At 41.1% G+C, this 14,167-nt stretch overlaps 1 protein-coding gene across 11 annotated transcripts in view; it reads left to right on the top strand.

Annotated features, from left to right (window-relative positions):
• The window catches only part of LOC130346716 (ras-GEF domain-containing family member 1A), a 471,811-nt gene that overhangs the window by 415,573 nt on the left and 42,071 nt on the right, over positions 1 to 14,167 (top strand). Inside the window, exon 1 of one of the 11 annotated variants that reach the window (XM_056554579.1) lies at positions 6,229 to 6,479. The exons of 6 other annotated variants lie outside the window; for them this stretch is intronic. In XM_056554579.1, the coding sequence (XP_056410554.1) occupies positions 6,456 to 6,479 (24 nt within the window). In that variant the 5' untranslated portion in view covers positions 6,229 to 6,455. Of the gene's footprint in view, positions 1 to 6,228; positions 6,480 to 6,526; positions 6,843 to 8,869; positions 9,009 to 12,010; positions 12,033 to 14,167 lie in introns of those variants that run through there. 4 more of the 11 variants (XM_056554588.1, XM_056554578.1, XM_056554580.1 and 1 more) reach the window with 4 other exon arrangements.

Here is a 14,167-nt window from a genome sequence, read left to right as displayed (position 1 = left end):
TATACGTTTAAAAATTTCCTCTTCTGACCCCTATAACTTTTTTATTTTTCCACGTACAGGGCGGTATGAGGGCTCATTTTTTGCGTCGTGATCTGAAGTTTTTATCGGTATGATTTTTGTTTTGATCGGACTTTTTGATCACTTTTTATTCATTTTTTAATGGTATAAAAAGTGACCAAAATACGCTTTTTTGGACTTTGGAATTTTTTTGCGCGTACGCCATTGACTGTGCGGTTTAATTAACAATATATTTGTATAGTTCGGACATTTACGCACAAGGCGGTCCTGAACAGCCCGACTGACTAGCCGGGATACTTTCACTTTCGCTTTAGAAGTGGCGGTCAGCTTTGACCGGCGCTTCTAAAGGGTTAATAACGCACATCGCCGCGATCGGCGATGTGTGGAATTAGCCGCGGGGCCCGGCCATTGATGAGCGCCGGGACCGACCCGATGTGATGCGGGGTCGCCGCGACCCCGCTTCATATCGCGGGAGCCGGCGCAGGACGTAAATATACGTTCTGCGTCGTTAAAGGGGTACTCCCGAGGAAAACTTTTTTTTTTTATCAACTGGTGCCAGAAAGTTAAACAGATTTGTAAATCTCTTCTATTAAAAAATACTAAAGAGAAATCCAAAAAAGAAATACATTTCCTCTGATGTCATGGCCACAGTGCACTCTGCTGTTCATTTTAGGAACTGTCCAGAGCAAAAGAAAATCCCCATAGCAAACATAGGCTGATCTGGACAGTTCCTGAACTGGACAGCAGAGGTCAGCAGAGAGCACTGTGGTCGTGACATCAGAGGAAATGCATTTCTTTTTTGGATTTCTCTTTAGTATAAAGCCCCTAAAAAGTACTGGAAGGATTAAGATTTTCAATAGAAGTGATTTACAAATCTGTTTAACTTTCTGGCACCAGTTGATTTAAAAAAAAAAAAAAAAATTCCATGGGAGTACCCCTTTAATAACAAGTTTTTAACATGAAGGCTGTCTACTCTTGCTGGGTCATTTATACCCTCTCTTGTTTGCTAATGTTATGGCTCTTGTGAAAAAGAGGAAAAAGGAGTGCCCGCAAACATCCCCCCTCCCTGAAAACTTGGGCTGGAAAGATCATAGTAGGTTCCATAGCAGTCTCAGAGCTAGCTGTCATCTACATCATAATCCAGTGTTTCTCCACCAGTGTGCCTCCAGCTGTTGCAAAACAACAACTCCCAGCATGCCCGGACAGCCGTTGGCTGTCCGGGCATGTTGAAAGTTGTAGTTTTGCAACAGCTGGAGGCACACTGGTTGGGAAACACTGTCGTAATCAGTTGCTGCATGGCCGGTTGTGTGTAGCTGGAGTTTTATCAGTGTGGCCCCTCAGGACCCCAGAACAATATGTGATTATATGTCCTTGACTGTGCATGCAATGTGCGCTGCGGACCAACAACACTAAAGAACCTTTAGTGACTCAGCTTCAGGTGGAAAGAGGGAAACATTTTCTGGTTGCCAACAATATGAGTCACCTTATCACCAATTCACAGATCTGTGCTGGTAATTTAAGTATTGGCATTTAACTTCCCTATGAAAACAAAAATTTCTATATCTACAGGCCAACCTACTCCAGATGCTAAAAAGCTGTTTATCGGATTCTTATACTAGTATGATGTATAAATATCACCAAGGAATTATTAAGGCTGGACATACATAAGACAGAAATCAGTCCTGGCATTTACACCATGCCAGTTTGGAAATCAACGCACCTTTAAAGGGGTTATCCTGGAAAAAAAAAATTTTATATTTCAACTGGCTCCAGAAAGTTAAACAGATTTGTAAATTACTTCTATTAAAAAATCGTAATCCTTATAGAACTTATGATCTGCTGAAGTTGAGTTGTTCTTTTCTGTCTAAGTGCTCTCTGATGACACCTGTCTCGTGAACTGTCCAGAGTAAAAGCAAATCTCAATAGCAAACCTCTTCTACTCTGTGCAGTTCCCGAGACAAGCAGAGATGTCAGCAGAGAGCACTGTTGCCAGGCAGAAAACATCAACTCTACTTCAACAGCTGATAATTATTGAAAGGATTAAGATTTTTTAATAGAAGTAATTTACAAATCTGTTTAACTTTCTGGAGCCAGTTGATATATATATATATATATATATATATATATATATATATATATATATATATATATATATAAATAATAATAATTTTCCTTGAATACCCCTTCAAATGGAAATTTTCTGGACAACGGAAAACCAGTTGTTTTGTCTGAATGTTCTAATATTCTGTACAGCACTGTCAGTCTTTACTGTAGTTCTCGCATTCTATTCTTTATCAGAACCTGCCATGCATTACTTATTAGAGATGAGCGAATTTACAGTAAATTCGATTCGTCACGAACTTCTCGGCTCGGCAGTTGTTGCCTTTTCCTGCATAAATGAGTTCAGCTTTCAGGTGCTCCCGTGGGCTGGAAAAGGTGGAAACAGTCCAAGGAGACTCTTTCCTAGGACTGTATCCACCTTTTCCAGCCCACCGGAGCACCTGAAAGCTGAACTCATTTATGCAGGATAAGTCATCAACTGCCGAGCCGAGAAGTTCGTGACGAATTGAATTTACTGTAAATTCGCTCATCTCTATTACCTATCCTGGTATCCTGGCATTACCTATCCAGACTATCGGGACCAATTGGAGAATGGACAGGATTTTACAATGCAAAAGGCAAAACATTTGCATTTTAGGCTTGAGGTTCTCAATTGATTCTACAGACCTCCATACTTCGTTCAATCACTAGCAGCACATAATACTGTGTACTGATACAGTCTGGCAGACATTACTGCACCCGCATGACTCCTGCAAACCCAGGGATTTTATCACAACAAGTAACACAAGTGCTATGTATTGGCCAAATCCCAATGTTATACCCCATGGGTTTTAATGGTATTTACTGTCACCATCACAGTACAGCTTGTATAGTGAACGCATAGATTAGGCTGCGTTCACATGGCCATCTACCATCTAGACCCATCTTGTTCTTCTCCCGTAAAAAAAAAAAAAAAAAAAGACATAATTTTTTTTTTTTTTAAACGACAATTAGAGATGCATACTGGTGTTATCCATTTGTATCCGTTTGGATCCGTTATTGTTCAGTTAATAAATAAAAAAAAAATGTTTTTGTTCTGAGGATGCTCCGAAGTAAAAACAGATGCAAACGGATGACAAAAGGCTCATTAAAGGTGACATAGACTTCAATGTTAAATTTACTGTATCTGTTTTTTCTTCCGTTTTCTTTTCTTGAAAATACTGCATGTGCTGTTTTTTCTGCCGTAAAAAAAAAAAACAGAAATGAGTGGAGACGGGTACAAGCGGATGTAAACGGATTGTAAAAAAAAAAAAATCCCATTGACATGAATTGGATTTTTTAAAAACTATTTTTAATCCGTTTACAGCCTGCAAGAACGGAACCGATAAGGGGATAAAAAAAAATGGGGACAGACGGCCGAGTGGACACTGGTCCTTTATTAGACAACATTCCCATCAAAGGTGTCTAGGTTTCTCAATTATTAGGGTGTATGGACACTACATGTTGTGCCTCCATGGTATGGATCCCATGGGAGAAGCTCAAAACTACCTGCTGATGTATCTGTGTCATACCCGTGCCATACCGCATTTAATCCAATGAACCAAACTAAGTCAGTTAGTCACTCCATTTGGGTCTTTTTCAGTTCTTATCTCACTTTTCACCGGAACAAAAAGCAGCAGCAAACCACAATTTTAGCACCGGCAGAAAATTACTCAGAGCATCATAATGCCTACCAATGGCTTATCTTCTATTCAGTGATGCACATGAATTTGGCCGTCAATATGATGCAAAAGAAGATGAGATTCATCAGACCAGGCATCTTCTTCCATTGCACCATGGTCCGATTTCGATGTTAAGGTGTATATTATAGGCACTTTTGATGGTAGGAAGGCGCCAGCATGGGCACTCTGATGGAACTGCAGCTGCAAGACTCCATACACAGCAAGCTGACATTGAATAGCATGTACAGCTATGTACAGCTACAGCATATACCTTATGTTCTGACATCTTTCTACCATGGCCAATATTAACTGTCCAGCAGTTTTTGGTAGAGTAACTCTTTTAAGGGATTCGAACTGATTGACTACCCTTTGTTTCCTATATGCATCAATGAACCTTAGGCACTGATGGCCATGTCACCCCTTGGATTACTAACCAATGCATATCGTGGACACCACAAAAAATTTGCTGTTTTTGCAGATGTTTTTATAGTCATGGTATAGATAGGTTGTGATCACTTGGTGGTGTACGGTGTCCATTTTAGAACATCGTCAGTCGTCAGCTGCACCTCCGTCCTCCGTCAGGCAAAACAGCGTCCCGCCTCCTTCCTCGGACCAATCGCTGTCAGTTGTCAGCCGCAACTCGGTCCTCCGTCAGGCGAAAAGGCATCCCGCCTCCTCTCTCACACCAATCGCTGCCATCCTTAATCCACAACTCCCTCATACGAAAGTCCCTCATCCAAAACGCTGTCATGCCTCAGATGATTCTCCCTCAGACGCAACTTCCTGCCGCATAGCAGAGCCCATGCTACACAGCACTGTATAGCAGAGCCGACATTGAATAACATGTACAGCAGAACCCGTATAGCAGAGAGCCGACACTGACTCGGCTCTGCTACATGGCAGGAAGGTATTTCGTCTGAGGGATGACGGAGTTTTGGATGAGAGACTTTAGGATGACAGAGTTTTGGATGAGAGACTTTAGGATGACAAAGGAGGGAGGAGGAAGTTGCGGCTGATGCCTGATGGAGATTGGTCCGAGGGAGGAGGCGGGATGCTGTTTTGCCTGACGGAGGACGGAAGTACGGCTGACGACTGACGATGTCCTAAAATAAACACCACAGTGGTGCACATGGAGGTACATACATGTAGAAAAGAAACATCGTTTATCAAAGTCTTACATTTTTTTTTTACAGAATATGTTGCAGTGCCCTTAATTTGTCACAAACTTACACAAACAAGCGGGTTAAGAAGTTGCAGAGAAAGCCACAGAGGAGGCACCATACAAAGTGGTGTACTGGAGTTAGAAAATGTGTGCCAGCACCATATTTATCACCGTTTGATAAATTTGGCGCACATACATTTTTTTCACATACACAGGTCTAAAGAAGCCTTCACCTACACCCCCCCCGATTATTCCAGCACAATTGTATCAAACTGTGGCCCTCCAGATGTTGCAAAACTTCAACTCCCAGCATGCCCGGACAGCCAACTGGGAGCTGAAGTTTTGCAACATCTGGAGGGCCACACTTTGAGACCACCATTCTAGCAGAACTTAATGAGTCCTGGGACCTTGACTTCACAGTCATCTTGCGCCCTCCCAGTTTGACTCTTGTCAGATCCTTACACTTGACCATTTGTCTTGCTTTTAACGCATTAACTTCAGGAACTGACTTGTTCACTTGCTGCCTAATATATCCCACCCATTGACAGGTGTCATTATATTAATAAAATTCATTTGTTTACTTGCAGTGATTTTAATGTTCTGGTCGATATGTATGTATGTATATATATATATATATATATATATATATATATATATATATATATATATATATATTGGTTTGGAGTAGCCGTATTAGTCCAAATGCAAATGCAAAATCATAAAATGTTGCGGAATCTTGTAATGCCTTTTTTATTGGACTAACAGTATTTTGTAAAGACAAGCTTTCGGGATTCCTCCCTTTATCAAGAAATGCTTTTGACTTGATAAAGGGAGGAATCCCGAAGGCTTGTCTTCACAAAATACTGTTAGCCCAATAAAAAAAAAAAATATATATATATATATATATATATATATATATATATATATATATAAATATAGATAGATATATATATATATATATATATATATATATATATATATATATATATATATACATATATATATGAATATATATTTGGTGGTGGAAGATGACTAGCACTGCTCAGAGAAAGTTGCCCACAGAAAGTGATGTCTCATTTGCCATGTGGTCTGTCACTATTGTGACTGTCCCTCGTATACTCTGCACTAGAACACAGCAGGAGGGGGGGCGGAGAGACAGAGTCCAGTGTAACCTGTTGTACAAGCATATGAGCTTCCAAAAAAGGCAGGAGGAGGGACCGAAGAGGATTAGACAGCAGCAGCTACAAAAGAAACAAGCCACAATCATTTCTGGTGTTTAAGGAACTGGCCAACAAGCAGGGAGACTGCGAAGCTCTCATTGTACCCAGCACCGTCACAGGCAGGATAAGGCGGAGAGAATAATATCCCTCTTGGTTTATTAGGAAGCTATTCAGACACTGGTTGGCGGGAAGGCAAAAAAACAGCTTTGGAATAATGCTGACAGCCTAACGGGGTCCGCTGCCAAGGCAACGCTTTTCCTACACTGCGATCCTGAAAAAACTCCAGCAACCCTTATGCGCATGGTGCCAAAAATGAGGGTAAGCAGTAGGTTTGTATGTGCATTTTCTGATTTGAGGTTGAGCTGCGGATATCGGTGATTCCCACCCGGGAGAATCAGCCGCAGAAGATGTTTTCGAAATATTGGCTCATCTGAAAACACCTATTTGTTAGGTTCTGGAATTGACAGTGAATTGCGCCGGTTTTCGTCTTGGAGAATCAATGGAGAGTGTCTTCATCTCTGTAGTGTGCATCGGGAGATCTTAGAGCAGGCTGCATTCCAGGCTAGTGTCAAGTGGTCAGGGGAAAATCCTTATGTATCTGACAAGCATTGGTTGGGAGGAGCGGGGGTAACCCCCCCGAAGATGTCTTGTGTCCTAGGACCAGGCGGTGAAGCTCGAATAGTAAGATACAGAGCACATGTGTCGGTTCTGTTGCATCGTATCGTTCTGTTGCATCTCATATCTATCTATCTCGTGAAAGTTCATCTACATTGTGCGTCATCGGGTTGGGATGTTTTTGAAACAGCTGTTTAATAGGTTTATAATTGCAGGTTCTTTTGTTTTGTAAACTTCCTTACGGGCACAGTGGTATATTTGTAAACAAATATCATAGTGTGGTATATAGGTAGTAGAATCTACAAACAAGGGGAGAGGGGGTCAGCTAATCGATGTGTTTTGGGTCCTATCCAGTGTCGATAAGAGCAAGGTGAACCAAAGAAAAAGACCAGACACTAAAGCGATGCACACCCCGATGGGGTGTGCATCGCTTTAGTGTCTGGTCTTTTTCTTTGGTTCATGCACACAGGTAATAGAGCTGAGTTTGTCATTTTAATCATTCGTCTTTATTGAAATTTGCCACATGACCTCCAAAGGTCTGACAGCCGCAGCTCGGCATCTGACTACACACTGCAGTTAGCATCATATGACAACACATGGTATTTTTTTTTTTTTTAAAGGAGAAGTCTGTAGAAGTTGATGATATCTATTGACAAAAATCTGCAAAAATTGACTGGTCCTATTAAGGGGTTATCCAGGATTAGAAAAAACAGTTTTGTTTAATAAATAACAAATAAATAAAAATAAAATAAAAAAAAATAAAAACAGCGCCACACTTGTCTTCAGGCTGGCAGTGTAATTGCAACTTGCCTCGATTCACTTCAATGGAACTATGTAATACCACACGCAAACTGAGGACAAAAGTGGTGCTGTTTCTGAAATAAGAAGTAGCTATGTTTTTGTAATTCTGGATAACCACGTTTGGGGGGTGCATGACGTAGTAGGATTTATTAGATTAATACCGCAGTCCTATGCAAAACTGCTGCTGCACTTGAAACGTACACCTATGCTACGTGTGCATTTTGCCGGCTACAGTAGAAATAGTAGTGAAGTGCTGCTATATTATTATCCTTATATGTCTGTACTGGGACAAATCCCTGGTGTGTTAAATTCCCTGCAGAGCAGAGCTGAGTGTGTGATCAACGGGCTCCCAGTGCAGGGCCGTGAAAAGATCCCAATGGAAAGGGACTGTTTACTGTACATGTGGTTTACACTAGAGCTGATGATGCACAGAGCAGGTGCTGCCTCTTGCTTTGTGTTTTTCTTATTGTTTTTTAGTTTTTTTTTTAGATAGCAAACAAGACAGGAATTTCCCTATTCTTCCTCTGGCACTTGTTTTTTCCACTGCGTTTCTCTTGTAGACAGACACACCACTACTGCTGGTTTACCTCTTCTTGTTTTGATGGACTTTTCCAGAGAAGTCTTTTATCTACTGCAGAATGCCCGGCTATTAGAGTATGAGCAGATGTAGCAGAGCTGAGATTGTCAGTCGGCACAACGTGTGATACTGTGATGTCTGAAAACGATGCAGAATTAGACTGGATTCACAGCCCGGAACCGTATTGGAAACCGTATGCATTGACTCTCCATTGAAAACTGTATGCCAAAAGATGCATCAGGTTGTGTCAGTTTTACATCCTGTACGGTTTTGTCCGTTTTTTTTCCCGTACCCAAAAATGTAGCCTACCACGGTTTTTGGTCCGGGTGAAAAACCATATTGAATTAAATACTTTTTTTTTTTATAACATGGGAATCAATGGGAACTGTACAGATTTGTATGTGTGTAGGGTTCCATCCGGTTTTCACCATACGGTTTTTGACTTTGCACAGTTTTTTTCTTGGAATTTCAATCAAACAAGTGAAACTTTATTCATAAAGGAATGAAAAGTAAAAAACGTTTATGTTTTTTTCTTAAAAAATGGATGCAACCGGACATCATTTTTCAAAGCGTATACGGATTCAAATTTGTACACACGTTTTGATACAGTTTAGTCCGATTTTGAGGAATCTGTTTTTTTTTAATCAAAAACCTGATACGGGAACTGTATTGCAAAAACGTGGTGTGAACCCAGCCTTAATGAAAAGCTTCAGCTCCGGGTAATGATATTAAGAGATCTGAATGGAGATATGATGGGTCAATAAATCGGAAGTAAATGATCATTACTGGATACAAGAGAGGACTGGAAGTGTAAGGAAATCGAGTCCAGGATGACAGGAGGAGAACAGGCAGAGGTGACAAAACTGTTCTGATGAACCTCATTGCCGCCCACCTGGAACAGTGTTTTCCAAGCAGTGTGTCTCCAGCTGTTGCAAAACTACAATTCCCAGCATGCTGGGAGTCGTGGTTTTGCAACAGCTGGAGACGCACCGTTTGGAAAAACCAGGCACGTTTTTTTTAACTTTCTGGGTAAGGGTCTGAATAGTCAGCTATATCTAGCAGGTGGTGACTGAGTTTAAGGGGTATTCCAGGCAAAAACTTTTTTTTTATATATGTCAACTGGCTCCAGAAAGTTAAACAGATTTGTAAATTACTTCTATTAAAAAATCTTAATCCTTTCAGTACTTATGAGCTTCTGAAGTTATGGTTGTTCTTTTCTGTCTAAGTTCTCTCTGATGACACCTGTCTCGGGAAACGCCCAGTTTAGAAGCAAATCCCCATAGCAAACCTGTTCTAAACTGGGTGGTTCCCGAGACAGGTGTCATCAGAGAGCACTTAGACAGAAAAGAACAATCTTAACTTTAGAAGCTCATAAGTACTGAAAGGATTAAGATTTTTTAATAGAAGTAATTTACAAATCTGTTTAACTTTCTGGAGCCAGTTGAGATATATATATATATATATATATATATATATATATATATATATATATATAAAAAGTTTTTGCCTGGATAACCCCTTTAACCTTGTCTTTATCTGCTTTATGGCTACAAATCCTATTTCATTGTATTTTAAATGTGCGTCTCTTGGTTCCCTCAGCATTGCAATAGGATGTTGCTTACCTATATTATGTACCAACATGGGACTTACACCTCATGGGCCTTACACCATCTCTGTCTGTTACCTGTATTATTTTGAGAGCAGTCTTGGGCCATATGGCGGAATTGCGGCGGAATTGCGGCGGAATTCGGTGTTCTCTAAACACAGAATTCTGCCCAAATTCAAGCCATATTAAAGGGGTATTCCAGGAAAAAACTTTATATATATATATATATATATATATATATATATATATATATATGTATAATCAATCAACAGACTTCAAAAAGTTAAACAGATTTGTAAATGACTTCTATTAAAAAATCTTAATCCTTTCAATAATTATCAGCTGCTGAAGTTGAGTTGTTGTATTCTGTCTGGCAACAGTGCTCTCTGCTGACATCTCTGCTTGTCTCGGGAACTGCACAGAGTAGAAGAGGTTTGCTATGGGAATTTGCTTCTAAACTGGGCGGTTCCCGAGACACGTGTCATCAGAGAGCACTTAGACAGAAAAGAACAACTCAACTTCAGCAGCTCATAAGTACTGAAAGGATTAAGATTTTTAAGTTCAATGGGATTCTGCCTGCAATTCCACAAACTTTAAAGACAGGAAATTTTGCGGAATGTGAATTCGGAATTTCTGCAGTGTGAATGAGACAGCAAAATCCCACTAAGGTTAATGGGCAATAAATTTAGCCGGAATTTTCGGCTATATTCTTCAGTAGAATTCTGCACTGAAATCCCGCAGGGTGAAAATAGCCTTAGGGTATAATTACATTGCAGAATCTCCTGGAGATTATTCCACGTTGAGATCCTGAGGGGATTCTTTTTCACTGGAAATTCCAAGCAGAAATTGGCTTGGAAATTCTGTAGCGTGAACCTGGCCTTAGGCTGAGTTCTTAGCTAAATTTTAACATCCCATCAGAAAAAAAGGGTGTGCAGACATATACCACAGTGCAGTAGTGGGCCCATTATTTTAATAGCCTGAATGAAGTTGCCAATTGACTATGTTCAAGCCATGTCCTGCATATATATACGTTTATTTTACGTTTACACGTGGTCTACGTGGAGTCCAGCAAAATAGGTGTAGGAAGTGGCCCAAAGTAGTCACTTGCTGACTGTGTTCAGGATATTAGAGTTAAAGGGGTACTCTGGTATAGAACATCTTATCCCCTATCCACAGGATAGGGGATAAGTATCTGATCGTGGGGGTCCCATCCTGTGGATAGGGGATAAGATGTTCGACACCAGAGTACCCCTTTAATAGTCAACATCACTTTTTTTTGTGGGGTCATGGACATATAGCTAGCATGGATTGCAATAAAACAGTGTGAACCTAGCCTTTACACACATACTGAGACACAGATTGGTCCCTTTTGTGCTTATTGTAGTTGTATAAGAAATTTTCGGGTTCATCTGTCTAGCAGAGACCTCATGGTAGATATTAAAGTTCCTATTTGCATTTTTCCTTAAAATTAATTATTCCTGGAGACAATATAATGAATATATTGTGGTGAGCCACGGGGTGTGATGTGAGGTGTAAGGGGAAGATGCTGTTGCCCAGGGGTAGATGGTATTAACCCCTTCGTGACGCCAGGGCGGGATTTAACCTTAGTCACCCGAAGGTAGCACCGCTAGTCCTAGGTTAGTCAGGGGCAAATAATAGTCCAAGGACAGGTTAAGGTTAACGATAGCTTTTACTGAGGTAGACAGATGGTACAGTCTATAATGTTCGGCCAGGATCCCAGAGAGGTGACCAGCAACACGGGGGACCTCGCAGCTTGCTGGAACTTGCAGTGACTTGAGAGACTATAGGTGCAGGCCGTGCTGACTAGAATTGACTTGACTGAAGATGATGACAGATGATAAAGACGACTTGACTTACTGACTTGTGGCTGCAATTTAGGTTGAGGCCTCCAGGTGTGCTGGGCACTGACCCTGAGATGTCTGGACGGGACTGAACCTCAGTAAGAAAGAATCACAAGAGAGAGATTGCAGCTCCTCCCCATCTTATAAAGGGGGCTGTGCAAGGAGCCCTTAGGCTATCTGCGGGTCACCTGGTACTCTCTGGGTAACAAACATATGACTTAAACATGTGACAAACATTATCATGTGACTAACAATCATGTGACCAACATCAAAGGTCCTTTACACTTAAAAGACAACCTATTCACATTATGGGGGAACACTGCAGGAGAGCCCTGAGGACGTACAGAGACTCAACCTGACAGGACTGTAGGAGCATATTCCGTACTGAGACACCACAATATGACATGCCGGTCTGTTCTGTATACATGTGTTTTTTTTTTTTACTATTTTCAAAATGTACCATAAACCAAGCACTTGACTATTGAGCTTTTGCTAGTAAAGGGTTAATTCTCACCGGCATACTTCACTTCCGCCGTCTGGTGAAGATGTTGTAAGCGTCTGTCTGTTGCTGTTAAGTGTCTGTTCTGGAGGAGCATCATGTATTCTGCTCCTTATTAGATCCTACATCTTCAATATTTGATTATAAGAGGCGTTTTTACTAGTTTATTCCATAATGGTTTCATGTATAGTCTAGACATCTTCATGGCCATGGAAAATAGGTCATTGGCCTTAAGTCATCTATAGACTATGTACAGTTCTAGACGAACAACAGAATTCATTTCACCGCAACTCAATAGTTACTCTGAGTGTTGTTAACCATTAGGGCTTAATAGATTCTATGGGGGAGATTTATCAAAACCTGTGCAGAGGAAGAGTGGTGCAGTTGCCCATAGCAACCAATCAGATTGCTTCTTTCATTTTCCACAGAGGCCTGTGGAAAATGAAAGAAGCAATCTGATTGGTTGCTATGGGCAACTGCACCACTCTTCCTCTGCACAGGTTTTGATAAATCTCCCCCTATATGGCAGAGTTGACGTAGACTAGAAAATTGAGTTCAGAGCTGACAAATAGAGATGGAGGTCGAACCTTTGTGTGGTGCAGGGAATAGTACACATCATAGGCCATTGTTGTTCCGTCCGGGTCTGGTTAGGGTCATGTTGACCTTTATAGCTTTGTTTTATATTCAACTGCTTTAGCTTGGTCTCTGCAGCTCCATGGAAAGCATGAAATGATTGTGTGGGGGTCCTAGGCCATTCAAGGTGTTTTTTTTTCTCACACAGTGGTTGAGTGCCCCTGACCTTTGTTCTTTTCACTTGTTTTACGTTGGGACGGATCTCATTCAGCTTTCATACTTTTAAAGCTGCTTTGATGTGGGTCTTGAAAAGAGTTTTTTGCCAAATCACAGTTATAATTGAAAGTGATTGGGTTACACACATAGTCGCTAGAGTAAGATGACTATCATTTACCTTGTGGCTATGTTCCCACACAGTTTTTCAGCCATTTTTTAAGCTCCAATAAAACAAGGTGCCATTTGGTCCCTTTTCAGCCATTTTTCTGTTGATCATTTTTTGGGCCATTTTTGGTCTGTAAATAGGGTTGCCACCTGGCCAGTATCTGACCGGCACAGCTGGTATTTTGGCCACCCTACCGGTATTTTTATATTAAAAATACCGGCGATGCAATGGCAGCTATTTATCCAACCAATCATATACTATACTAGTGTTTGCCAACCAGAGCACCTTCAGCTGTTGCGAAACTACAACTCCCAGCCAACAGCTGTCCGGGCATGCTGGTAGTTGTATTTTCACAACAGCTGGAGGCACACATGGTTGGGAAACATTGACCTGTACGATATAGTCCAACATGCTGGGAGTTGTAATTTTTCAACAGCTGGAGGCACCCCTGGTTAGGAAATATTGACCTGTACTATATACTACTTTATAGTCCAACATGCTGGGAGTTGTAGTTTTCATTTGGGGCAGCTGCTGAGCCCCAGGCTGTATCAGGGCATGCTGGGATGAAAAAAAAAAAGCGATCAAACAGTCACATCAAAACATAAATGGTACTGTTAAAAACTACAGATCGGGGTGCAAAAAAAGAAAAGAAAAGAAAGTCATAGGGGTCACAATAGGACAAAATGTCCCCCACATATGTGTATCCTGTGGTGTTACACATATATAATTAATTATGCAAACTAGCATGGGCAGTATTTTTTTGCAAGAAAGGTGGCAACCCTAGCTGTAAAACAGTTGTTTTAGGGCTCAAAAATGCCCCAAAGTACTCTTATGTATAAGCCTTATGTATATAGCCTATTTTTTATAGGACCAGTTTCATGGGGAGTTAAAAGGAATCTGTCATGACGTTAATGATGCCTGAACCTGAAGTCATCAGGGTGGTTCTCGATGGCTTCTGCCTCCCTTGTCGGCCTTAAAGGGGTAGTCCAGTACTGATAAGTTTCAGATACCGGGGGATCCGACCACTGGGGCCCCCTTGATCTCCTGTACGGGGCCCCGGCTCGCTGGCCAGATAGCGGGTGTCGACCATC

This window comes from Hyla sarda, unplaced genomic scaffold (genome assembly GCF_029499605.1).
Source record: "Hyla sarda isolate aHylSar1 unplaced genomic scaffold, aHylSar1.hap1 scaffold_80, whole genome shotgun sequence".
Taxonomy (NCBI): domain Eukaryota; kingdom Metazoa; phylum Chordata; class Amphibia; order Anura; family Hylidae; genus Hyla; species Hyla sarda.
Note: the sequence above shows the minus strand (reverse complement) of the source record. Positions and strands in the feature narration are given on the sequence as shown.